Source organism: Capra hircus, chromosome 9, assembly GCF_001704415.2.
Source record: "Capra hircus breed San Clemente chromosome 9, ASM170441v1, whole genome shotgun sequence".
Taxonomy (NCBI): Eukaryota; Metazoa; Chordata; class Mammalia; order Artiodactyla; family Bovidae; genus Capra; species Capra hircus.
This window is the reverse complement of record NC_030816.1, coordinates 88865824-88893201: the sequence shown is the minus strand read 5'-3', so window position 1 is coordinate 88893201 and position 27378 is coordinate 88865824. Positions and strand designations below refer to the sequence as shown.

Sequence of the window (27378 nt, the reverse complement as noted above, 5' to 3'; positions counted from 1 at the left end):
ATGTTGAAATGCCTGGAGCCACAAGTGCTTGCAGAAAACAGATGTTCTGTCTGTGACCCCGAGCTGCAATCAGTTTTCCCTTCCATTATTGAGTTGCTATTTTTGTTTCGCTCCCTCTGTCCTTCCCTAGTCACCTTTTAGGTATAAATAGAATTCAGACGCACCTGCTTGGAGCGCCCCAGCCTGTACATATGATGTGAAACCGGTTCCATCATTGCTACAGCTCGTGTCATCTCAAAATCCCGGGACAAGCTCTGAGACTGAAAGTGATGCCTGGTGAACTTGGTCTTGAGACCCCACTGTCTTTCCATCGGTGTGAGGAGAATTGTCCCAGAGGCTCAGAGAGGGGCGTCCAGGTCAGAATTAGGAAGCTCAATGGCCTCCACAAAATGGTATGCCCGTCCGCTCTCCATCTGACCCTGAGCTCAGCAGTAGATGTGACAGAATGAGGAGCAAGTCCCCCTTTTCTCTAAATCTTCAAACCCACTCCAAGGTCTGGGCACAGGGAAAGAGAAGATGTGTATAAGAATAACACTTATGGAGGAGGCAATGGCACCCCACTCCAGTACTCTCGCCTGGAAAATCCCATGGGCGGAGGAGCCTAGTGGGCTGCAGTCCACGGGGTCGCTAAGAGTCGGACACGACTGAGCGACTTCACTTTCACTTTTCACTTTCATGCATTGGGGAAGGAAATGGCAACCCACTCCAGTGTTCTTGCCTGGAGAATCCCAGGGACGGGGGAGCCTGGTGGGCCGCCGTCTCTGAGGTCACACAGAGTCGGACACGACTGACGCGACTCAGCAGCAGCAGTGCTTTCCAGGCCTCCCTGGAGGCTCGGTGGTGAAGAATCCGCCTGCAAACGCAGGAGACTCAGGCTTGGTCCCGGGTCGGGAAGGTGCCCTGGAGGAGGCAATGACTCCCCCTGCTGGTGTTCTTGCCTGGGGCATTCCACGGACAGAGGAGCCTAGCGGGCTACAGTCCTAGGGATCGCAGAGTCAGACACAACTCAGCGACTAAACGCCGACAAAGCACTTTCCAAAATGTTTATCCAGTGACAGGAAGACATTTAAGACTGCAGCAAACACCAGGGTGCCTCGGAAGGGCAGGGTGACCAAACACCCCCGGTGGCTTTGAGGCTTTTTGCTGCCCTCTTGAAACCAGGATGAGGCTGCACCAAGCCCCCGAGATGGGGGGTCTGGGGCATATTTCACTGACAGGCTCCGTCTCTGCAGGTCCCAGTGTCGGGGGAAGGGGGGTCTTGGGGGGACTTCCTGCTGCCCCCCCAGCAAGCCTCAGGGAGCTTTCTCCCACACTGTGTCTCTGGTCAGTCGGGCTCTCCACAGCTGACACACAGGCTTACAGAGGCCATTCAGAAAGTGCACGGGAACAACGCTTGCACACGCTGCCGCGTGAAGCCCGAGGGTGCACAGGCTGCAGACCCGCTTCTGGGACCTGCTCGGTGGGCGCTGGAGTTGGGATTCTGCCCCAGGCAGAGCAGGGCAAGTGTGAGCCGAGTACCATCCCGGAGCCGGGACCCCCGGGGGCCACCTCCTCTATGGATCCCTGAGTTATCACTCGATGTTTCCATTTAAAATACTCGCTGCTCTCCACGCGGACGAAGCCGCAACAGCTCACTGCTAGGGGACCATCTGTTTGCGACGAGCTCTTCTCCTTATACATGAGGACTTACCAGTGGGGTCTGCGTCTCCTCCCAAGGGGTCAGCCTCCTGGCCAGGACCACCTCCCATTTCCCAGTGGAGGCAGGTGAGGACTTGGCCTGGGTGTTAAGTGAGGGGAGGAGCCAAAATGGTTGGGCTTCAGCCTCCAGGTGCAAGAGCTCTCCTTCAGATGAAATGACGACCCGTTTCGTGTGTGTGTGTTTACTGAGATACAGTTGACATGTATTAGTTTCAGCGTTACAGCATCACAGTTTGCTCTTTGTACGTATTGTGACGTGATCACACAGTAAGTCTAGTTGAAATCTGTCGCCACACGTAGTTGTAAGCTTTTTCCTTCGGATGAGAACTCTCAGGATCTCCTCTTTCAGCAACTTCCAGTCTTCTGAGCTATAATCAGTATGCAGTACAGAACCTCCCCAGAACTTATCCATTGTAAGCAAGATATCCGTGCCTTTAACCCCCTCACCCGTTTCAGCCACGGGAAACCCCTCCCGCCCCTGGCCACCACACGTGTGGTTCTCTTTCGTGGAACTCTCTTGTGTAAACAAATGCCCCCTCATCGTGGAAGTGGGACTGGGCTCTGCTGGAGGCCCCTCCCTCCCCGCCCTCCTCCCCGTCCTCCGGGAAGCAGCAGGAGGACAAATATTTGGTGACTAGCCCCGCGCAGACACCCCAGGGAGAACGGCCGGTGGCGGGGGCGGCCAGGCTGGGCGGCCGGCAGGCTTGGTAACAGCACGTGTTTTAACCAGAGCGCGGAGCTCACCCTGCGTATTTGATTTCCCCTGACCAGCGCCTGCATCAGGGAAGTACACACACACACACGCACACACACACACGCACACCCGCCAGTGCGTCAGCACAGAAAGCAGCATCTTTCCATTTCTGGAAAGGGTAACTCAGTTCCTAATGAAATCTCTTCACCCAGGGCTGGAAACAACCAAGTAATGGGAGGCTGGATTAGCTCACTTCTCCAAGGGCTCCCGAGTGAACACCCCAGCTCCACGTGTGCACACGCGGCCAAGGCTGCTCCAAACCCGAGAGCGAGCCCAGCGGTCAGTGCGCCTGTGCGGACGGCGCCTTCTGCAGGGTGTGCTCCAGTGGGGTCTCCGCTGAGGCGGGAAGAGTCTGGAGACCCAGGTCCACCCCCCCCCCCGCTGCCTGTGCCCTCGTCACCCTTGACCCTGGACAGGGTCGTACCTAACCTATCATAGCTTCAGTTTTCTCGTCTGTAAAACTGGTGATAAAATCTGCTATCTCGAGTCCTTAAGAGACTGGAAGCGGATCCAGACAGGCCGCTGCATCCGTCTGCAGAGCCACCCGTCTGGAGCCCTGAGTCCAGGCCTCGTGAGCCCAGAGCCCCAGGAAGGGCCCCATGTTCCCAGCTGGGGCCTAGGGGCCTGCTGGTGAGGCAGGCTGGGGAGAACGTGAGCTGACAGATTGCAGCCAGACACTCCTCCTGGTTCCCACACCCTGCTGCGGGGTACACAGCTCCCCACGATTGACGCCAGCTGCTGCCTGTTCCCAGGGCGAGCTGACTGAACCTAGGCCTCCCATTCCCAAATCCTCCTGGGTGGAACCCCTGGCCCACACCTGCCATCACCGGGCCGTGCGGTCTGGTGCCCACCTCCCTCCTCAGACGGGCATCCTGGGCCCTGGGGCCACCTTCAAACCTCTCCCTACCTACCCCCACACCTCAGCATCATCCGTCATGTCCTGCCCGGCTCTGAACGCCCTTGTGTTGCTCCTTAAAAGCAATCAGCGAGGAGTCAGGCTTGGAACAATGTACATGAGGGTGTGCCCTTGAACCCTGTCCAAGGCAGTCACCGTGAGACTGAGTCAGACTCCAGAAGCGGCCGGCTCTCTGACAGGCGCTCCGAGGGCCTGTTCAAGAGTGCAAAAACATGTATATCAACTGCAAAGCCCGACTCAGCCCCTGGACTTGAACAGAGGGGTCTGGAGGCCTGAATCTGGGAGTAGCCCAAATAGGTGCCCCAGGAGGTGCAAAGACCCTGCGGTGTGGGTGAGGGGGGCGTGGATGGGGTCGGTGTCCCCGGCAACTGGCGGCATCTGAACTGCTGGCTCCCAGTCCTGGGACGAGGAGCAGGGCTCTTCCTGTTGGTACCTGGGGGGGGCGGACGTGACTGGCCTCTCAGATGCTACTTGAAGCAGATTCTACTGCGCAGAAATGATCGAGACTGTCGCGCTAAAATCAGAGTGTTTAGATGCCCTCAAAGCCTTTTCCCTGGAGCCGCAGCTTCAACGTCTGCGTGTAGACAATGCGGCTGTGTGGTGTCCTCAGCGTAACATTCTCAGGGTGCTCCTGCACGTGTCAGAGCTGGGGGCAGGGCCGCGGTGCCCTGGCAGAGTGGGGAGGGGGCATGGGTGGCCCCTCCCCTGCATCCCCCTGCCAGCCCTCAGCCCCCGCTCCGTCCTGCCCTCCCTGCAGAAGCTGTACAGGAAGGAGATCAAGCCGCCCTTCAAGCCAGCGGTGGGCAGGCCGGAGGACACCTTCCACTTCGACCCCGAGTTCACGGCGAGGACACCCACAGGTGTGTGCGGGCAGGGGTGGGGTGGCCTCGGCTACTTTCCCACGGGGGGTCCTCTAGCCCGGCCAGGTATGGCCAGGCACCCCGGAGTCAGAGAGCCCCACGTTCAAGGGCGCCTCCAGGGGTGGTCACCCTCAGGACTGTTTGTTCTCATTTCTCTGCTCATCCGTGATGGAGCCGCCTCCCAGCTGCCCCAGGGGTGCCTGCCTGCGGATCTCCCTGGCGCTCCTGCTCCTCCTGCTCCCTCTGGGCCTGAGTTGTCGATTCCAGGGACTCACCCTGCAAATTTCGAGAAGAGAAGCTCGAGGCACTGAAAGTCTCATTTAATTAGCGGGTTTATGGGAAGAGGGAGGCTGTCAGCTAAGTCTGTAAATGCATGAACTGTTGATCTTATTCGTGCAAAAAAAACAAACAGCTGTTTGAAAAGTTGCATCAGCTCCTATAGCTCAGCACAGCAGATGGACTCGTGAGTTTAGCTTCTATGATGCATCTTGAATTACTCCTAAGGTCTACCAAATTCTATCAGAACTGGTCAGTTCAGTTCAGTTCAGTGGCTCAGTGGTGTCTGACTCTTTGCAACCCCATGAATCGCAGCATCCCTGTCCATCACCAACTCCCAGAGTCTACTCAAACTCATGTCCATCAAGTTGGTGATGCCATCCAGCCATCTCATCCTCTGTCGTCCCCTTCTCCTCCTGCCCCCAATCTTTCCCATCATCAGGGGCTTTTCCAAGGAGTCAGTTCTTCGCCTGAGGTGGCCAAAGTATTGGAGTTTCAGCTTCAGCATCAGTCCTTCCAATGAACACCCGGGACTAATTTCCTTCAGAATGGACTGGTTGGACCTCCTTGCAGTCCAAGGGACTCTCAAGTGTCTTCTCCAACCCCACAGTTCAAAAGCATCAAGTCTTCGGCGCTCAGCTTTCTTCACAGTCCAACTCTCAGCTCCCTTTAAAAGTTGTCATTCTGTGATATTAGCCTCTCCAATATTCTGCCTGGGAAATCCCATGGACAGAGGAGCCTGGTGGGCTACAGTCCATGGGGTCTCAAAGAGTCAAGAGTTGGATGGGACTGAGTGACTGAGCATGCATTAACTTTGTAAAAATATGGTGATTGTCTTTGTCTGCCCAGGTGGCCTTAACAAAATACCGCAGGCTGGGCAGCTTCAACTGCAGAAATTTATCTTGGTTTCCCATGAGAGCCCTATCCTGGGTTGCAGACAGCCGCCTTCCCTCTGGCTTCACGTGGACTCACTCTGTATCCGAGAAGAGAGAGAGAGAGGCCCCTGGGGTCCTCCTCCTGATAAAGACAGCTCTGTTGATCAGAGCCCCACCCTTACGACCTCACTTACACCCTCAAGACCCCTCCTCCCAGTACAGTCACTCTGGCCTTCCGCATGGGAATTCTGTGGGACACAGTCCAGTTCATCATGGTAAAGGCATGGTGGTTTGGTCCAAAAACACCGTGACAAGCCCCTTCTGGAGATTGTGCCCACTCTTCAGGTGGCTCAGTGGTAAAGAATCCATCTGCAATGTAGGAGACACGGGTTTGAACCCTGGGTCAGGAAGATCCCCGGGAGGAGGAAATGGCAGCCACTCCAGAAAGCCTGGCTGGCCACAGTCTGCCGGGTCGCAAAGAGTCAGACACGACTGAGTGACCAAGCGCGCCTTATTCTGGAGATTGGATGGGACACGTTCAGCCCGTTGGTAGCTGCTGGGGCTGCGTGCTGTGTGCATGGGGCTTCCCGCGCTTTGCTCTCTGTTGTTGTTTGGTCGTGTCTGACTCTTTTGCGACCCCGTGGATTGTGGCCCGCCAGGCTCCGTCTGTCCGTGGGATTTCCCCGGCAGGAATACTGGAGTGGGTGGCCATGTCCTGCTCCTCTCTCACTGTTACTGAATCTGAAACTGTCTATGATTAAAAAAGACAATTGTGAAATAAATAGACAGTCAAATATGATATATCAAGTGGGTAACATTACAAGAAAGAATCCACTTGGCTTTCCACACCACAGAGGGGCCCTTTTGGGATGTGAGCTGTGTGCAAACACAGAGGTGGGAAGGGGGCGTCCTTGGGGCCTGGAAGGTGCCTGCAGATCCCCACAGTGGAGGCTCCAGGACCTGAAAGGAAGCGGATGCTGGGCGCTATTGGTTAGGGAGTCGAGGCACAGACACTCACTGGTCTCTTCCAGGTCTTCCTGCAGCCCCCAGATAAAACCAAGACCATCCTCAGGGCCAGAGCCCGAGTGAGGCCTGCAGCCATGGTCGGGGTGACCAGTCGCTGCTGCGAGATTCATGCGGCTGCTCAGGAGCAGCTGGAGACCCAGGGGTCCTCTAGGAAAGGTTGCGGGGCACTCACGCAGCTCTCAGCGGCCTCGGGAAGCCCTTGTGTGTTGGAGGTGAGGGGCGGCCAGTCCTTGACTTGGCAGCACAGACCCAGTTCACAGACTCAGGGGACTCGTTAGCCCCAGAAGTTGGAAAGACGGAGCAGGAAGAGGGATTCCATCCTGGCTGTGCCCACCTGAGCAGGTCACTGTCTGCCCTCTCCATGGCTTACCCAAACGCCATGGAACCCAGAAAGGGTTAACTCCAGCAGAGAACTCTGCCTGTGACGAGCACCCTCACCCCCTCCAGGTCCTTAAGGAAAGCTGCACAGTTTCACCAAGGGTTTCCATCATTGGGAACTGTGTTTAAAATCCTGAAATAAAGACCGGATTTGTGTTGCCTGGCAAGAAAATGCCAACGCAGTCAGCTCTGAATTATTCACCTGTGCACGCTTTTTGTATCATCCATGAAGAATTTAAACCCCAACCTAATTGGCCCGTATTGTTAGCAGGCTCTTTTTTAAAGCACATCATATATCTTTTGTGCAGAGAATTCAAGTTTATTTTATTATTAGCTAAAGGAAAACATAATTAGACACAGTGCATTTTAATGCTGTCCAGAAATAGCTTTTTTTACCCCTTACTGTTTGGATTTCTCCAATCAATCAATTGTACTTACTGCACGACACAGTTTGCCTTTGAGGAGGTAGTAATTGAAATGCCAAGACATAGAAAAATAACTCTCTCTACTCAAAAGAGACCAGACTGTTCTGAGCATGTGATTCGAGTTCATGACTGAAAGGGTAGCAGATGCGGTGTAACCCCGGAGCAGCGGGCAGTCCGGGCCCTGTGTCAGACTTGGACGCACCGTCGGAATTTTTTGTCTCGGTCTTCAAGTCTTTCATTTTTAGCTTAAGCTGATGCTAAAGCTGGTGGACTTTCCCTGACGACACACCAGCTGCCCTTCAGAGTCTGCTGACCCGCGGGAGACGCCAGCCTAAGATTTAAAAGCACAGCGAACATTGCAACAAGTCGGGGATCACTCCTAGGATCAACGAAGGTTGACTGTACTCAGCTTTAAATTTCCCTTCATCCAGCTCACACGTTTGCCCTTCTTCTAGTACTGAGCTAGAAGTCGGTGTCCCCTAGCTGATTGTAAAGCCTGTTAAAAGTCACGGCTGCCACTACCGTGTGGTCATGTCCAGCTGCACGGACCAGTGTTGGCTGTGATAACCTCTTGTGAGGTCCGTGTGAACCTCAGCTGGTCTCTGCTGGGTCAGAGCAGAGAGACGCACCTCGAGTGTTAGAAGGCATGGCCCTGGGCTTCACACCTCTTTGACGGTTGAAGTCCTTGCTTACTTGATCCACAGACTTTCTTCATTCACCCAGGAAGGTGTATCAGTTCAAATGCGCAGGAAGCTACATCCTGCCCACGCAGACTGCCAGTTGCTATAACTGAGCCCTTATCTGTTCGGCCCTCAGCCTGTACGTGGCTCACCCTAGATCCTGGCGTGGGCTTGATCTTCCATCCAAACCTGCACCTCTGGGCTTGATGGTGGCTGAACCGACGCCGTGTCCCTGTGTTTGGTGCAGACCTAGCCCAGGACACGTCACCTGGGGGATTTTTAAGAGCAGGCAAACCTCAAAGCCAGAGTTCTCTGCAGGGAAAAAACAGTCAAAACCGGCCCGGGAACAAAACCTCTTTGGAAGGCGCTTGCTGCCTCTGTCATCTCGGTGCATAATTTCCAAATTCTAGAAACTACACAGCCGAGTCTTGTGCTTTCTAATTAAGCTTCTCCAGTCCAGCACGTTGGCACCTTGCTTCCAAGTGCAGTCAGCTTTGATCTCAGGCACTCGGTGACTCTGGAGCCCTTTGCCAGGTAGACGTCGGGGGCTGAGACCCGCCTTCTCATGGTCGGAGGTGCTGAAAGGGGGTGGGCCAAGCCCGCGAAGCCCCTGTCACCCTACGAGTTCTCCCTGGAACAGCCGTGTGGGCTGCCCGGTCGCAGCTCATGGCTAGGCTCCTGGGTATGGAAGGAGCACCCCAATTGCCTTTCCCCCAAAATAAAATGCTCAGGAGGAAAATGCACATTCCTGCAGCAGCTGACCCCCACCCACCCCCCTGCTCCACCAGGAAAGCCTTAGTTTATATATTGTTTCCATGTCAAAATGAAGTATACAAACCAAGTCAAAAGGTGTGCTCAAGTCGTGTCCGACTCTGTGCGACCCCTGGACTGTAGCCCGCCAGGCTCCTCTGTCCACGGGATTCTCCAGGCAAGAATACTGCAGTGGGTTGCCATCCCCTTCTCCAGGGGATCTTCCTGACCCAGGGATCAAACCCAGGTCTCTAAAGTCTGCTGCGCTGGCAGGCGGGTTCTTCACCACCAAGACCACCTGGGAAGCCCCCAGGGCACGACAGGACTTTATATCAGTTTATATTGCTTATGGCTTTACTGTACTGAGCTTTAGAATGCATTAAGATACAGATGTTTGAATTTTTCTCCCGGTGGGTGCGTTCCGCAGCGTATTTTCTCTTTTTCCACTTGACCAGCTGTTTTGTCAGTTGACACAGCCGTGTCTCATTCTGGGCCTCGTGGTCTTACTGGTGTTCCCTGCACCAGACCAAGCGTCCTGATGACATGGATACAGCTTTGTTGGTTGCAGCAACACTTCTGCAGCACAGATGCAGCGTGGTTTCCTTGATGATAAATATCCAGGTTGTCGCCAGAATGTTCTTTGCTAAGAGCAACGTTTCCCACATTTACTTCTAGTCCCCTTAAAGTAATTCGGTGGGGTAGGAGTGTCGCTGCTGCTCTTCAGAAGGCAGGTGGATTTGTGCTTAGGTAGACACTCCACGTCAGCCTTGCAGGGATTCTGCTGACTTGGGCTCCCACCCACCACTGCAGTGCCAGCCCTGACCAAACCCGCACGCGCCTGGTTAGCTTTTGCTGATTTGCCAGGCAGCACGTTGCCCTGGTCACCGTGCCCGTTAGAGGGACCGAGCGCCTCCTCAGGTAGGAGCCCTCCGTGCCCTCCCCCATTTTTCTCCTGGGCCTTTCCCCCTTTTCTCACTGGTCTCCGGGAGCTTATTGCATAATAGAGAGTTTTGTCTGTTCAGTACGATGCAGATCTTTTCTCTCTGCCAGTCTTTTATCCTTAATGGTGAGCTTGGAACGGGACCCATCTCAGTAGCAGTCAAGCCTTCGAGCACGTGCACAGAGCTTAGCGGGGTCCGTGCTGAAGGGCTCCCTGAAGGTCCTCGAGCAGAGCGCCCTGCGTGCTGCAGGCAGGCCCCTGGGGACCCTCAGGGGACAGAAGGGTCACCCTGCTGGGCCTGCGTCCCTGTGCCCGGTTCCACTGAACTGAGACACTCAGAGTGTGGCCTTCCAGGCCTTGCCCGCAGTGACAGCTCACCCCGAGGTTGCTGGTGGCTCTGGGCTCCGTCTGGAGTGGGCAGGGCCAAGGGCTGTGGCTCAGAATGAATATCGAATACGTTATTATCAATGATCATTGCTGAAGTTTTTGTCCTGAGTATTTTTGCTGTAGCGAAAGTGAACATCGCTCAGTCATGTCCGGCTTTTTGTGACCCCCGTGGACTGTACAGTCCCTGGGACTCTCCAGGCCAGAGCACGGAGTGGGTGGCTGTTCCCTTCTCCAGGGGATCTTCCCGACCCAGGAAGTGAACCCGAGTCTCATGGAAAAGGTCAGTTTTCATTCCAATCCCTAAGAAAGGCAATGCCAATGAATGCTCAAACTACCGCACAATTGCACTCATCTCACACGCTAGTAAAGTAATGCTCAAAATTCTCCAAGCCAGGCTTCAGCAATACGTGAACTGTGAACTCCCTGATGTTCAAGCTGGTTTTAGAAAAGGCAGAGGAACCAGAGATCAAATTGCCAACATCTGCTGGATCATGGAAAAAGCAAGAGAGTTCCAGAAAAACATCTATTTCTGCTTGACTATGCCAAAGCCTTTGACTGTGTGGATCACAATAAACTGTGGAAAATTCTGAAAGAGATGGGAATACCAGACCACCTGACCTGCCTCTTGAGAAATCTGTATGCAGGTCAGGAAGCAACAGTTAGAACTGGACATGGAACAACAGACTGGTTCCAAATAGGAAAAGGAGTACGTCAAGGCTGTATGTTGTCACCCTGCTTATTTAACTTATATGCAGAGTACATCATGAGAAATGCTGGACTGGAAGAAGCACAAGCTGGAATCGAGATTACTGGGAGAAATCTCAATAACCTCAGATATGCAGATGACACCCCCTTATGGCAGAAAGTGAAAAGGAACTAAAAAGCCTCTTGATGAAAGTGAAAGAGGAGAGTGAAAAAGTTGGCTTAAAGCTCAACATTCAGAAAACGAAGATCATGGCATCCAGTCCCATCACTTCATGGGAAATAGATGGGGAAACAGTGGAAATAGTGTCAGACTTTATTTTGGGGGGCGCCAAAATCACTGGAGATGGTGACTGCAGCCATGAAATTAAAAGACGCTTACTCCTTGGAAGAAAAGTTAAGACCAACCTAGATAGTATATTCAAAAGCAGAGACAATACTTTGCCAATTAAGGTCCGTCTAGTCAAGGCTATGGTTTTTCCTGTGGTCATGTATGGATGTGAGAGTTGGACTGTGAAGAAGGCTGAGCGCCGAAGAATGGATGCTGTTGAACTGTGGTGTTGGAGAAGACTCTTGAGAGTCCCTTGGACTGCAAGGAGATCCAACCAGTCCATTCTGAAGGAGATCAGCCCTGGGATTTCTTTGGAAGGAATGATGCTAAAGCTGACGCTGCAGTACTTTGGCCACCTCATGGGAAGAGCTGACTCATTGGAAAAGACTCTGATGCTGGGAAGGATTGGGGGCAGGAGGAGAAGGGGACGACAGAGGATGAGATGGCTGGATGGCATCACGGACTCGATGGACGTGAGTCTGAGTGAACTCCGGGAGCTGGTGATGGACAGGGAGGCCTGGCGTGCTGCGATTCATGGGGTCGCAAAGAGTCGGACACGACTGAGCGACTGAACTCCTGCATTGCAGGCAGATTCTTTACCAGCTGAGCAACAAAATAAAGTGTGGTTTCTTATGGCTCAGCCTCTCTGATCTCTGTTTTACCTCCTCATCTAACACACACACACACACACCTGTGCACACACACCTCACACCTACGCACATGCGCACACACACAGGTGCACACGTGTACACACACTCACAGGGTTTCTGCACCTTGTCGTAGCTCAGCTCCCCGGGAAGGCTGATTCTCTGGTTGTTACCTGCAGACTCACCTGGCGTCCCCCCCAGTGCCAACGCCCACCATCTGTTTAGAGGATTCAGTTTTGTGGCCTCCAGCCTGGTCCAGGAGCCCTCGCAGCAAGATCTGCACAAAGCCACGGTTCACCCCATTGTGCAGGTAACCTGCCATCATCCAGGCGGTTCCCCATGTGCGGACGGTCCCCCACGTCCAGGCGGTCCCCCACGTTCAGGCGGTCCCCCGCATCCAGGCGGTCCCCTTATTCCAGGTGGTCCCCCATATCCAGGCGGTCCCCCACATCCAGGCAGTCCCCCATCTTCCAGGCGGTCCCCCACATCCAGGTGGTCCCCCACATCCAGGCGGTCCCCCATGTCCAGGCGGTCCCCCATGTGCAGACGGTCCCCCGTGTCCAGGCGGTCCCCCACGTCCAGGTGGTCCCCTGCATCCAGGCGGTCCCCTTATTCCAGGTGGTCCCCCATATCCAGGTGGTCCCCCACGTCCAGGTGGTCCCCCGCATCCAGGCGGTTCCCCACGTCCAGGTGCTCCCCCATCTTCCAGGCGGTCCCCCACATCCAGGTGGTCCCCCACATCCAGGCGGTCCCCCTCGTCCAGGCGGTCCCCCACGTCCAGGCAGTCCCCCGCATCCAAGTGGTTCCCCACGTCCAGGCAGTCCCCCGCATCCAGATGGTCCCCCATGTCCAGGCGGTCCCCCACATCCAGGTGGTCCCCCATGTCCAGGCGGTCCCCCATCATGCAGGGGATCCTGTAGAGCCCCTTGGTTCGCTCCCTCAGCTCCCCAGGGCCGTGAGTGTCCACCATGGTGGATGTCCCAATTGCCATCATGAAATGTAGTTTCGGGGGGTCGGTGAAAGCCATTTTCCTAAGGGGGTTTGCACTGTGTAAAGGTGAACACTGTAGAGACTCTCACGAGGCATCAGGACTACTTTTCCTTTAAGAGCCGAGTCTGGGTGCGGTGGACGGTCTTGGAAGGCCACGTTTCTCTCCGCAAGGCCCTTTGGGGAAACACAGCTTGTGTAACGTGGACTGTGCTGCGGCTATGTCACCGTAATGGGTGACTTTGTCTACACCCTGAGGCGGCAGGTGGGGATGGGGAGGGGCGTCAGGGGTGGGATTTCCATCAGACGCTGGCATCCAGACTCCACTCTGGACACAAGCACCACAGCCACCACCTGAGTCTCAGGGCATCTGACCTCCCGCCTCCGGATCCTCACTCCCTGGGGTGTTTAGGGGAAGCAGGTGGGGCGGCCAACTCAGGGTCCTGACCCGAAAGATGGGGATGCTGGGGTTGAGATCTGGAACCACCGGCAGCCAGCCCTGCCGTGTCTGAGCCGCCACACCCTCCTAGCCTCGGTGTCCCCACGTGCGCAAGCTGGAGCCCCCTGACCCCGCTCTCTGCCGCTGTCTCTGCAGCAGCTACACGGGAACAACGTCCACTTCACCGACGGCTACGAGATCAAGGAGGACATCGGGGTGGGTTCCTTCTCTGTGTGCAAGCGCTGCGTGCACAAAGCCACGGACGCCGAGTACGCCGTGAAGGTAAGAGCAGGACGCCCGGGCACGCGGGCATGGCCGGCTTCGCGAACACCCTCTCACGCATCTTCCCCCAGGCTCTGATGCGGGCAGTTCCGTTTGCCTTGATATCAGGTCACTTCTTAAAAAGCTGTTTCGCAGATCGTGAGTGTGTTCTCCAGTCAACATGCAGGTGGGTGCTGAGCGCCTTTAGTAACTTTCCACCTGAAATACACTGGGACAAAAGCTTGGGTGCTCGGTATTTTGGAAAATGTAGAGTCGGGACATAGGCAGTGCATCTGGGGAAGAAGGAAGGAAGAGGGGAGAGATGAGTAAGGAAGTTACAGTCACCGAACTTAAATCAAAGAGATAAACAGAAGCAGATAATTTGTAACGTTTGCAAAAGCTTCAGCAGGGAGCTGGCAGCTTTACCCTCAACATCAGGCCCAGTAAACAGTGACGACTGTCTACCACCCAGTGTGGCACTCTCTCCATCCTGCCTTTTGCTTCTGTAATTGTTGCTAAATTCAATATTTGATCTGGAAATCCAAAATATCAGTTTCTTGCATTTTCTGGTTGATAAAATATGGATAGTCAAAGCTATGGTTTTTCCAGGGGTCATGTGTGGATGTGAGAGTTGGACCCTAAAGAAAGCTGAGCACCAAAGAATTGATGCTTTCTAACTGTAGTGTTGGAAAAGACTCTTGAGAGTCCCTTGGACTTTAGGGAGATCCAACCAGTCCATCCTAAAGGAAATCAGTCCTGAATATTCATTGGAAGGACTGATGCTGAAGTTGAAGCTCCAATATTTTGGCCACCTGATTTGAAGAACTGACTCATCTGAAAAGACCCTGATGCTGAGAAAGATTGAAGGTGGGAAGAGAAGGGGATGACAGAGGATGAGATGGTTGGATGGCATCACTGACTCAATGGATGTGAGTTTGAGCAAACTCCAAGAAGTAGTGAAGGATGGGAAGCCTGGCGTGCTGCAGTCCATGGGGTCACAAGGAGTGGGACATGACCAGGCAACTGAACAACAGTAACAGAAACGTGGATGAAAGCTAAAACTTTCTGCTAAAGTCATAATCTAATTTTTGCAAAAAGCGTGACTCGTGCGCTCTCCCTCCACAAGGGTGAGAGCTGGTCTGTCTACCACTTGCCCACTTGCCCACTCAGCTGGCCGGGAGGTGCTCAAGGACCCAGGTCCAGCCGATGGTGTCGTGGTGATCAGGGCACCCTGGCTTATCCCAGGACGGTGCACGTGACGTTCCCCTGCTCTTCAAGGAGCCTCTGGGGACAGATGGAGCCTGTGCAGCAGGCAGTGGAATAAGAGGAGTCGTTCCAGCCCCTGTGATCTCCTGAGCTCCGAGAAGATTGTTCAAAGTGATGGCTGCGATGCCGTGGCCTCATTCTGCCCCATCCCCAGCTACCTGGCCACTCCTGGGAACAGATAATCCTTGTGTCCAGCAGGACATCTGCCCACTGCCTTGCACCCCGAGGACACGCTCAGCCCTGTCGGAGACACCAGCCCCAAGCATCGCAGGTCCTTGGTTTAAGTGGGGCTGGCAATTTATGGCTTTGTGACAAATATATCTTGAATTCCTCAAACAACACAGAGTGTTTACATTGGAGGAAGACTCAGTCTGTGCATTTCGCAGGTCTGGGGTCGTCAGCCTGCCCAGTGTCTTGACCGCATCAAGGAGTGGTTGACGGAAGGAAACATCGCCCGATTTTAAATCCCTGGGTGGGTGGGGTTGCGGCTGCAATGGGGCCACCCCGCATGTCGGTCGGATGTGTTTCGGGATTTGGCTCAAAGAGGAGTTTCATTTTTCCTCGTCCTCGGGAGGGTTTAACGGGATCTTGGATGATGCTGTTCCTATGTCCAGACAAGCCAATGGGGGAGAGAACGAAGTCCTGCCTCGACGAGGACGTCAGTTTTACTTAACATATTTCACATGCTTCGTAAGCATGCAGGGGCTTCTTAAATTCTTTCTGCAGGGCTCACTCCTCACAGGATTTCTTTAGACACTGTGTCGGGTGGCCAGCACCAGTCCTAGAGACCGAGGCTCCTGCTGAGCGCAGAGAAATGCGTTTATTGTTCAGCGGGCGCCCGACACTGGTGCCCTTCCAGAGTGCAGCCTGACACGGGAGTTTTCTGAAAATAAGCCCCTGCTGACAAAGGCAACGGTGTCTTTCCCCCAGTGTCCCCGTATCCAGCTTTCACCAAAAGACACCGTCTGAATTAAGCTTTGTCAGCAACTGGCTTCTAACTCCGTCCCCAAAGATTGGACCCCACGATTGGCATTTCTGGGGATTCCAGCCCCAGCTTCTTGGGCATTGAAGCCGGAAACTGTGACTGCAGCTGTCGGTAGGAGTACGAGCTGAAGCTGAAGTTCCTTGAAGTCGAATCCTCGGGGTTCCCTGGACAGACTGGGCAGGTGGGCGTCGCAGGGACCGCCCCCATGGTCTCCGAGCCCCTGGTGGGTCGTGATTCCTGTCTGGAGCTTCCTTGGGTTAGGCGAGGAAGGAGGAGCGCCTCCAGTGAGACGCACGCCCGGGACCGCGGCTGCCTCGGTCACCCGCTCACCGAGCGTCGGCTCCTCCATCGGGGGGCAGACGCCCCGCTTGGATTTCCTTCCGAGCCGAAAGCCGGCGGGAGTCCCACGACAGAGAGCATTTAGGACGAGCCCATCTGCTCCCAAAGCTGCCCGCCCCGCCGCGGCTCCCGGTTCCGTTCCCTCCGGCGTTTCCGGGTAGAACAGCGCGTGTTGGCCCTTCCGTGCTCCGCTGACCCGACGCGCAGCAGCACCGCACTGGCTGGCGGAGGAGCCGAGAAGCTGCCCTCTCGGCGTGCTCTCAAACGTGACGCGGCTCAGCGCCTCGGCTGCGAGTGGGTCCCAGCTCCGCACTCGCCCTGAACTCGGGCGACACCTCTCCAGGCCACCGCGGTGTGCAGACCCCGCGCTGCAGACTCGGGCGGAGAACGGGGTCGGTTTCATTCGGAGACCATCCCGTCGTGTCCTCTGTGCGGCTACAGGGAGGAGGCGGGAACGTCCGCTCTGCGTGCAGAGCCGCAGGGGAGACCGCGGTCCCCCGGACAGAAGGGCTGTGGGCGGAATAGGCGGGCTTTGCCCGAGGCCATCACACCGGGGTGATTCTGCCCCCGGGGAACACGCGCGGGTCAGGAGTCGCTCCTGGCGTGTGGTGCCCAGAGGTCAGGGTGTTTCCCCGAATCCCACACAGGACAGCCCCCCGGTGCCCCAGAGACTCAACCCCACAACGTCAGGCGTGCCGAGGTTGGGAACCCCAGCCTAAGGCATAAAGATAAAGGAGTTCCGGCAGACAAATCCGGCAGCTGGAGTCTGGAGATGAGGGCGGTTTCCTTCTCGCGGAGCCTCTGCTTGCTGTCCTGGTAGCTGGATGGCCGGGGACCAGGAACACGCTTTGTGCAGGGCGGGACACACCCTCTCTGCCCAGAGCCGGGGTCCGGGTGCGGCCCTTCTGAGGGGCCTCGGGGCCAGTCCTGAACCATCAGCCTCCAAGCTCAGAGTACAACGTACAGCAGCTCTCACGTTCTTGGAAATATCGCTGTTTTGCTTTAAGTTTGTGTCAGCCTTATAAACACCTACTTTTGGATTATGAATACTCTGTCATCACATCAACTGCAATTTGAGTTAAACTGCAATTTCAGTTCTAGGTCTTTATATCAATATACTGAAACCAACCTACGCAGGTATACACCCGGGACACAAACTGCTGGTTTTGCACTTGTTCTCAGCTGCATTTTTACACTCAGGTCCTGAGTTAGTGAGACCACATGGAATAGCGACTCAGTGACTCTGGGAGGCAGCGGAGGACAGGGCAGGCTGGCGTGCTGCGGCCCGTGGGGTCGAAAAGAGCCGGACACGACCTGGCGACTGAACAAGAAGAATCTGGTCCCTGGGCTTGGCCCTGCCCCCCGCTGAGGCAAACCCCACCAGGTGCCCGGGGTCCCCCGCCAGGAGAGTCTGACCTGGGAGGGCATGATGCTGACCCCCCACCTCAGGTTCATCGGGTGGCGTGTCCCGCCCCACCCCGTGCACCTGCCTCAGGCTAGGATGCTGAAGGGGAAGAACCGCGGCGTTCTCTCAGGCACGTCGCAGTGGACAGATGCGCCCTGCTTCCTGAGACCTCGGAGCTGCTCTCGCGGGCGGCTGATGTGAGACTCAGGCCCGCCTTTGTGTCCACGGCCAGCCCCAGAGGCCAGTGGGAGGAGAGGAGATTGTGCAAGACTTGGAAATAACACATCACACAAACTGCGCAGATGCCAGAGCGTTAACGCACCTTTCATTTAAAGGAAGATGGAAATGGAATCAGTGATGACCTGCAGAAGGTGACTCTGAGTCAGGGGGATTCACGGGGAGAGGTGTGTTTGGAAGGAAAGATAATTCGTGTTCCTACTTCATGAGGGGCGCTCACTGTGCAGGCTGCGGCAGCTCTGCTTTCGTCGCAGCTTTAGGTCTTCGTGGCCTGACGTGACTGGGTGCGCATTCCAGTCTATGCCCGTGTTTACACCGGCCCCGCCACCCCCGTCCCACCAACCCCACCCACCCCCCGCAGTGGTTTCCTCACTCAGTTCAGCTCAATTCAGTCACTCAGTCATGTCTGAATCTTTGCAACCCCATGGACTGCAGCACACCAGGCCTCCCTGTCTATCACCAACTCCAGGAGCTTGCTCAAACTCATGTCCATTGAGTCCGTGATGCCATCCAGCCATCTCATCCTCTGTCGTCCCCTTCTCCTCCTACCCCCAATCCCTCCCAGCATCAGGGTCTTTTCCAGTGAGTCAGCTCTTCACATCAGGTGGCCAAAGCATTGGAGTTTCATCTTCAACATCAGTCCTTCCAATGAACACCCAGGACTGGTCTCCTTCAGAATGGACTGGTTGGACCTCCTTGCAGTCCAAGGGACTCTCAAGACTCTTCTCCAACACCACAGTTCAAAAGCATCAATTCTTCGGCACTCTGCTTTGTTCACAGTCCAACTCTCACATCCACACATGACTACTGCAAAAACCATAGCATTCACTACATGGACCTTAGTTGGCAAAGTAATATCTCTGCTTTTGAATATGCTATCTAGGTTGGTCATAACTTTTCTTCCAAGGAGTAAGCGTCCTTTAATTTCATGGCTGCAGTCACCATCTCCAGTGATTTTGGAGCCCAAGAAAATAAAGTCAGCCACTGTTTCCCTTGTTTCCCCACATATTTGCCATGAAGTGATGGGACCAGATGCCATGATCTTCGTTTTCTGAATGTTGAGCTTTAAGCCAGCTTTTTTTCACTCTCTTTTACTTTCATCAAGAGGCTTTTTAGTTCCTCTTCACTTTCTGCCATAAGGGTGGTGTCATCTGCATATCTGAGGTTATTGACATTTCTTCCAGCAATCTTGATCCCACCTTCTGCTTCCTCCAGCCCAGTGTTTCTTATGATGTACTCTGCATATAAGTTAAATAAGCAGGGTGACAATATACAGCCTTGATGTACTGCTTTCCCAATTTGGAACCAGTCTGTTGTTCCATGTCTGGTTGCTTCTTGTCCTGCATAAAGATTTCTCAAGAGGCAGGTCAGGTGGTCTGCTATTCCCATCTCCTGAAGAATTTTCCAGTTTGTCATGATCCACCCAGTCAAAGGCTCTGGCATAGTCCATAAAGCAGAAATAGATGTTTTTCTGGAACTCTCCTGCTTTTTCGATGATCCAACGGATGTTGGCAGTTTGGTCTCTGGTTCCTCTGCCTTTTCTATATCCAGCTTGAACATCTGGAAGTTCTCAGTTCACATACTGTTGAAGCCTGGCTTGGAGAATTTTGAGCATTACTTCGCTAGCGTCTGAGATGAGTGCAATTGTGCAGTAGTCTGAACATTCTTTGGCATTGTCCTTCTTTGGGATTGGAATGAAAACTGGCCTTTTCCAGTCCTGTGGCCACTGCTGAGTTTTCCATATTGGCTATCATACTGAGTGCAGCACTTTCACAGCATCATCTTTTAGGATTTGAAACAGCTCCACTGGAATTCCATCACCTCCACTAGCTTTGTTCACAGTGATGCTTTCTAAGGCCCACTTGATTTTACATTCCAGGATGTCTGGCTCTAGGTGAGTGATCACACCATCGTGATTATCTGGGTCATGAAGATCTTTTTTGTATAGTTCTCTGTATTCTTGCCACCTCTTCTTAATATCCTCTGCTTCTGTTAGGTCCATACCATTTCTGTCCTTTATGGTGCCCATCTTTGCATGAAATGTTCCCTTGGTATCTCTAATTTTCTTGAAGAGATCTCTAGTCTTTCCCATTCTGTTGTTTTCCTCGATTTCTTTGCATTGATCGCTGAGGAAGACGTTCTTATCTCTCCTTGCTGTTCTTTGGAACTCTGCATTTAGATGAGTGTATCTTTCCTTTTCTCCTTTGCTTTTTGCTTCTCGTCTTTTCCCAGCTATTTGTAAGGCCTCCCCAGACAGCCATTTTGCTTTTTCACATTTCTTTCTCTTAGGGATCGTTTTCATGGACACCTCTTATACAATATCAAGAACCTCCATCCATAGTTCTTCAGGCACTCTGTCTATCAGATCTAATCCCTTGAATCTATTTGTCATTTCCACTGTATAATCATAAGAAATTTGATTTAGGTCTTACCTAAATGGTCTAGTGATTTTCCCTGCTTTCTTCAATTTAAGTCTGAATTTGGCAATAAGGAGTTCGTGATCTGAGCCACAGTCAGCTCCCAGTCTTGTTTTTGCTGACTGTATAGAGCTTCTCCATCTTTGGCTGCAAAGAATATAATCAGTCTGATTTCAGTGTTGACCATCTGGTGATGTCCATGTGTAGAGTCTTCTCTTGTGTTGTTGGAAGAGGGTGTTTGCTATGACCAGTGCGTTCTGTTGGCAAAACTCTGTTAGCCTTTGTCCTCCAAAGTCAAACTTGCCTGTTACCCCATGTGTTTCTTGACTTCCTGCTTTTGCATTCCAGTCCCCTGTGATGAAAAGGACATCTTTTTTGGTGTTAGTTCTAGAAGGTCTTGTAGGTCTTCATAGAACCTTTCAGCTTCAGCTTCTTCAGCATTACTGGTCAGGGCATAGACTTGGATTACTGTGATATTGAATGGTTTGCCTTGGAAATGAACAGAGATCATTCTGTCATTTTTGAAACTGTACCCAAGTACTGCGTTTTAGACTCTTTTGTTGACTATGATGGCTATTCCATTTCTTCTAAGGGATTCTTGCCCACAGTAGTAGACATAAGGGTCATCTGAGTTAAATTCACCCATTCCAGTCCACTTTAGTTCACTGATTCCCAAAATGTTGACGTTCACTCTTGCCATCCCCTGTTTGACCACTTTCAATTTGCCTTGATTCATGAACCTAACATTCCAGGTTCCTATGCAACATTGCTCTTTACAGCATCGGACCTTGCTTCTATCACCAGTCACATCCACAGCTGGGTGTTGTTTTTCTCTGGCTCCATCCCTTCATTCTTTCTGGAGTTATTTTTCCATTCTTCTCCAATAGCATATTGGGCACCTACCAAGCTGGGGAGTTCATCTTTCAATGTCCTATCTTTTTACCTTTTCATACTGTTCATGGGGTTCTCAAGGCAAGAATGCTGAAGTGGTTTGCCATTGCCTTCTCCACTGGACCACGTTTTGTCAGAACTCTCCACCATGACCCGTCCGTCTTACGTGGCCCTCCACGGCATGGCTCATAGTTTCACTGATTTAGACAAGGCTGTGGTCCGTGTGATCAGTTTGGTTAGTCTTCTGTGATTGTGGTTTTCATTCTGTCCTCCCTCTGATGGATAAGGATCAGAGCTTGTGGAAGCTTCCTGATGGGAGGGACTGGCTGTGGAGGAATCTGGGTCTTGTTCTCACTCAGGTGGAACCCAGATCCTTGCAGCAGCCAGCAGGCCCGCACCGCCCTGTTCCCGGAGCCCCTCCGGCCCCTCCTCACCCCATCCTTAGCCCACTCCCGAGGGGACAGGGCCCCTCCCTGAACCCAGAACTCCACTCCCCGTGCTGGGCCTCAGTCTCTCTGAGCACGGGGTGGTCCCTGCCTGAACCCCACTCCCCGCGCTGGGCATCCGTCTCTCTGAGCACAGGGTGGTCCCCGCCTGTCCCCGTCCTCGTCCTCCCCGCGCTGGGCATCTGTCTCTCTGAGCATGGGGTGGTCCCCGCCTGTCCCCACGCCCCGCGCTGGGCCTCAGTCTCTCTTAGCACGGGGTGGTCCCCACCTGAACCCCACTCCCCGCGCTGGGCATCCGTCTCTCTGAGCACAGGGTGATCCCCCCGTCCCAGTCCTCCCCGCGCTGGGCCTCAGTCTCTCTGAGCACGGGGTGGTCCCCGCCTGTCCCCACGCCCCGCGCTGGGCCTCAGTCTCTCTGAGCACGGGGTGGTCCCCGCCTGAACCCCGCTCCCCGTGCTGGGACTCAGTCTGAGCATGGGGGGTGGTCCCCGCTCCCCGTGCTGGGATCGTCTGAGCATGGGTGGTCCCGCCTGTCCCTGTCCTCATCCTCCCCGCGCTGGGCATCCGTCTCTCTGAGCACAGGGTGGTCCCCGCCTGTCCCTGTCCTCATCCTCCCCGCGCTGGGCATCTGTCTCTCTGAGCATGGGGTGGTCCCCGCCTGTCCCCGTCCCATCCCCCCGCGCTGGGCCATCCGTCTCTCTGAGCACAGGGTGGTCCCCGCCTGTCCCTGTCCTCATCCTCCCCGCGCTGGGCATCTGTCTCTCTGAGCATGGGGTGGTCCCCGCCTGTCCCTGTCCTCATCCTCCCCGCGCTGGGCATCTGTCTCTCTGAGCATGGGGTGGTCCCCGCCTGTCCCTGTCCTCATCCTCCCCGCGCTGGGCATCCGTCTCTCTGAGCACAGGGTGGTCCCCGCCTGTCCCCACGCCCCGCGCTGGGCCTCAGTCTCTCTGAGCAGAGGGTGGTCCCCGCCTGTCCCTGTCCTCATCCTCCCCGCGCTGGGCATCTGTCTCTCTGAGCATGGGGTGGTCCCCGCCTGTCCCCACGCCCCGCGCTGGGCCTCAGTCTCTCTGAGCAGAGGGTGGTCCCCGCCTGTCCCCGTCCTCATCCTCCCCGCGCTGGGCATCCGTCTCTCTGAGCACAGGGTGGTCCCCGCCTGTCCCTGTCCTCATCCTCCCCGCGCTGGGCATCTGTCTCTCTGAGCATGGGTGGTCCCCGCCTGTCCCTGTCCTCATCCTCCCCGCGCTGGGCATCTGTCTCTCTGAGCATGGGGTGGTCCCCGCCTGTCCCTGTCCTCATCCTCCCCGCGCTGGGCATCTGTCTCTCTGAGCATGGGGTGGTCCCCGCCTGTCCCTGTCCTCATCCTCCCCGCGCTGGGCATCTGTCTCTCTGAGCACAGGGTGGTCCCCGCCTGTCCCCGTCCTCATCCTCCCCGCGCTGGGCATCTGTCTCTCTGAGCACGGGGTGGTCCCCGCCTGAACCCCGCTCCCCGTGCTGGGACTCAGTCTGAGCATGGGGTGGTCCCCGCGTCCCTGCCCACCTCCCCGCGCTGGGCATCTGTCTCTCTGAGCACGGGTGGTCCCCGCCTGTCCCTGTCCTCATCCTCCCCGCGCTGGGCATCTGTCTCTCTGAGCATGGGGTGGTCCCCGCCTGTCCCTGTCCTCATCCTCCCCGCGCTGGGCATCTGTCTCTCTGAGCACAGGGTGGTCCCCGCCTGTCCCTGTCCTCATCCTCCCCGCGCTGGGCATCTGTCTCTCTGAGCATGGGGTGGTCCCCGCCTGTCCCTGTCCTCATCCTCCCCGCGCTGGGCATCTGTCTCTCTGAGCATGGGGTGGTCCCCCGCCTGTCCCTGTCCTCATCCTCCCCCGCGCTGGGCATCTGTCTCTCTGAGCATGGGGTGGTCCCCGCCTGTCCCTGTCCTCATCCTCCCCGCGCTGGGCATCTGTCTCTCTGAGCATGGGGTGGTCCCCGCCTGTCCCTGTCCTCATCCTCCCCGCGCTGGGCATCTGTCTCTCTGAGCATGGGGTGGTCCCCGCCTGTCCCCGTCCTCATCCTCCCCGCGCTGGGCATCTGTCTCTCTGAGCACGGGGTGGTCCCCGCCTGTCCCTGTCCTCATCCTCCCCGCGCTGGGCATCTGTCTCTCTGAGCATGGGGTGGTCCCCGCCTGTCCCTGTCCTCATCCTCCCCGCGCTGGGCCTCAGTCTCTGAGCATGGGGTGGTCCCCGCCTGTCCCTGTCCTCATCCTCCCCGCGCTGGGCATCTGTCTCTCTGAGCACGGGGTGGTCCCCGCCTGTCCCTGTCCTCATCCTCCCCGCGCTGGGCATCTGTCTCTCTGAGCATGGGGTGGTCCCCGCCTGTCCCTGTCCTCATCCTCCCCGCGCTGGGCCTCAGTCTCTGAGCACGGGGTGGTCCCCGCCTGTCCCTGTCCCCACTCCCCGCGCTGGGCCTCAGTCTCTGAGCACAGGGTGGTCCCCGCCTGTCCCTGTCCTCATCCTCCCCGCGCTGGGCCTCAGTCTCTGAGCATGGGGTGGTCCCCGCCTGTCCCCGTCCTCATCCTCCCCGCGCTGGGCCTCAGTCTCTGAGCATGGGGTGGTCCCCGCCTGTCCCTGCCCTCATCCTCCCCGCGCTGGGCCTCAGTCTCTGAGCACGGGGTGGTCCCCGCCTGTCCCCACTCCCCGCGCTGGACCTCAGTCTCTGAGCACAGGGTGGTCCCCGCCTGTCCCCGTCCTCATCCTCCCCGCGCTGGGCCTCAGTCTCTGAGCACAGGGTGGTCCCCGCCTGTCCCTGTCCCCACTCCCCGCGCTGGGCCTCAGTCTCTGAGCATGGGGTGGTCCCCGCCTGAACCCCGCTCCCCGTGCTGGGACTCAGTCTGAGCATGGGGTGGTCCCCGCCTGTCCCCGTCCTCATCCTCCCCGCGCTGGGCCTCAGTCTCTGAGCACGGGGTGGTCCCCGCCTGTCCCCACTCCCCGCGCTGGGCCTCAGTCTCTGAGCACGGGGTGGTCCCCGCCTGTCCCCACTCCCCGCGCTGGACCTCAGTCTCTGAGCACAGGGTGGTCCCCGCCTGTCCCCACTCCCCGCGCTGGACCTCAGTCTCTGAGCACAGGGTGGTCCCCGCCTGTCCCTGTCCCCACTCCCCGCGCTGGACCTCAGTCTCTGAGCACAGGGTGGTCCCCGCCTGTCCCTGTCCTCATCCTCCCCGCGCTGGGCCTCAGTCTCTGAGCACAGGGTGGTCCCCGCCTGTCCCTGTCCCCACTCCCCGCGCTGGGCCTCAGTCTCTGAGCACGGGGTGGTCCCCGCCTGTCCCCACTCCCCGCGCTGGGCCTCAGTCTCTGAGCACAGGGTGGTCCCCGCCTGTCCCTGTCCTCATCCTCCCCGTGCTGGGCCTCAGTCTCTGAGCATGGGGTGGTCCCCGCCTGTCCCTGTCCTCATCCTCCCCGCGCTGGGCCTCAGTCTCTGAGCACGGGGTGGTCCCCGCCTGTCCCTGTCCTCATCCTCCCCGCGCTGGGCCTCAGTCTCTGAGCACGGGGTGGTCCCCGCCTGTCCCCGTCCTCATCCTCCCCGTGCTGGGCCTCAGTCTCTGAGCACGGGGTGGTCCCCGCCTGTCCCCGTCCTCATCCTCCCCGTGCTGGGCCTCAGTCTCTGAGCACGGGGTGGTCCCCGCCTGTCCCCGTCCTCATCCTCCCCGCGCTGGGCCTCAGTCTCTGAGCACAGGGTGGTCCCCGCCTGTCCCTGTCCCCCCGGCCTTGGTGCCTGTTTCAGCGCTCCTGGAACCCAGCGTGCTTCCCAGCTCGTTTCCTGTCCACGCCTCGTCATGATGCTCGGTGGACGGATGGTGAGAGAAAAGTCCCAGAAGTTTCCTGGTGGCCCAGTGGTGGGGACTCTGCTTTCACTCTTGGGGCCTGGGTGCAACCCCTTGTCAAGGAGCTAAGATTCCACAAGCCACGTGGTGTGACCGAAAGGCAGAGAGAGAGAGAGAGAGAGCAATCAGGGGCTTTTCTTCAAATTCAGAATCACTGCACCCCTCCCTTTGGCTTGTTTATTCTCAGAGTGGGCAGGACGACTGGTCCACCCAACACTTCTTGTCTCTAGATCGCATTTCCTTCTGCACGCGTGTCCTTACTGAACCCCTCTGTTCAGTAACCAGTTACTTTCATTCGTTTCTTACAATTTTGTATTAACTCTTTTTCCCAGGCAGACACAGTGCTAGGTTCCAGGCAAAAGCAAACCTGTTCTCGGGAAGCTCACAGTCCAGCCAGGGAGGGCTTCACTGACCGCAGAACCAGAGTCCAGAGCCAAACGGGGAGCTCGCTGAGGAATCGAAAACGCGGGGAGCCCTCTGTGGCTGCCTCTCCGGGTGGCCTGATTCCTCTGCAGACACACAGACACAGGCTCCTCTCACCCAAGGCGCCGCTCGCCCGTTTCCTCCCTGTGTGTCTGCGAGGCTCACGCTGGTCCGAGGGGACATCGGCAGCCATGGCCACATTGTCCCGAAGGGCAGCACAGCTGGGTGTCCTTTCAGGAGCAGATTCTCGTGTTCTTAAAATAGCAATAGAGTCAGGTAAAAATAAAGTGCCATCCTTGAAACTGTGCCGGAGTCAGCGTCTCCCCATTTGTAATTCTAGTGAAGTGTGGCTGACACACTCGGGGCTGAAGCTGGACTGACTGTCCACCCCATTTGTATTCACAGCAGACTGCTGACAATTACAGCGCGTTTCTGGGCTCATTTTCATGCTGCGTGTGTAATTTGTCAACCAGAAAAGCAGTGGAATTAAGACAGATGGCTGACATGAATGGAGCTTATTTTTAGAAGGAAAACTGATTGGCATGGAAATTTAATTTTTTCCGGCAGGAAACCTTGGAGCCCTTTCTCTGTGTCATTTGTTTAAGTTAATTGAACAAGAGAAGGTGTCTGTTCAGTTTTACAAGGGACTCCACGCTCTGCTAGTCTCGTTTCAAATATGGTATTAATCCTCTCGACAAGTCAGAGGAAACACCCCACCCCGGGAGGGGGTGTGGCGGACCTGGGCGTTCTCCCCTCCGTCTTGTGGTGCACAGGGCACCTCGAAGCCCTGTGATAGTCAGTGTCTGGGAGGGGAGCCTGTGCTGGACAGAGGTGAGGCCGAGGAAGATGGGGAAATGCAGAGACCAAAAGGAAGAGGAGCAAGCGTGTGGATGCTGGGACGTCTGGACCCAGTCTCGTCCCCGCTTTCAGCCAGCAGGAATAGGACGTGCTGATACGTGCCTGTGCGCCTCACCTGCTAAGGAGAATCCTGCCCTCTGCATCCTCTGTTGGGGCTGGACTCGCTTCATGGGCTGTGGAAGCATCCAGCTGCTCAGAGAGCAGCTCCTGGAGAGTCTGTTTTGCCAGCCTCGCTGGTCGCTGACCGCTGGGTGGCATCTGCGCCAGGAGAGGACAGAGCCTCTGGTCCTCCCCGCCTGTGGTCCGTCCACACCCTCTGAGCATCCGCACCGAGAAGGGAGGCCTTGCATGTGGATCTATTTACTGAGAATTTTCCCCTCACTTTTGTTGCATAAGGAAGACTATAAAGCAACATTGTTCTCAAAATAAGGGACTCAGTTGACCAGGGCTTGCTTGAACAAGAAGCCAGTCCCGCAGTCACCATCCCAAGAAACTGACCCCCACGGAGAAGTTCCTCCTGGACACTTCCCAGCAGTGTTCTCGACCCCCGAGAGCTGTCCGCCACAAACCTGGGCTTTGCGCTTGGGCACAGGGACCAGTCATCACACCTCTGTGTGTCCTTCCTGAGCTTTCGGCAAACAACTGCAGGCAAACATCTGTGGATAAACGCAGCCAGCCCTCGCCGACGACAGTCGGGCTCAGGACTCTCTGTCTGAACAGAATTCGCCGCTGCATGCTGGTCCTCCATTGCCCAGACTGAGGCGGGGGGCAGCAGCCAGCAGGGCAGCTGCGGAAGCCTGAGCCCGCCTCCACTCCCCAGGGGCCTCCTTCCAGGCATTGCCTACTCCCCAACTCCAGGCCACCAGGGACCCCACCACCCTGCCCGCCCCCTGGCTTCCAGTTGGTTCCACCTGGGGAAACAC

General features: G+C 56.0%; 1 protein-coding gene across 3 annotated transcripts in view; it reads left to right on the top strand.

Annotated features, from left to right (window-relative positions):
• RPS6KA2 (ribosomal protein S6 kinase A2) overlaps positions 1-27378 on the top strand; it is a 224629-nt gene that overhangs the window by 177854 nt on the left and 19397 nt on the right. For all 3 annotated transcript variants that reach the window (XM_018053462.1, XM_018053461.1, XM_018053460.1), the window contains exons 12-14: positions 4126-4228; positions 11825-11955; positions 13228-13353. In XM_018053462.1, the coding sequence (XP_017908951.1) occupies positions 4126-4228; positions 11825-11955; positions 13228-13353 (360 nt within the window). The remainder of the gene's footprint in view (positions 1-4125; positions 4229-11824; positions 11956-13227; positions 13354-27378) is intronic.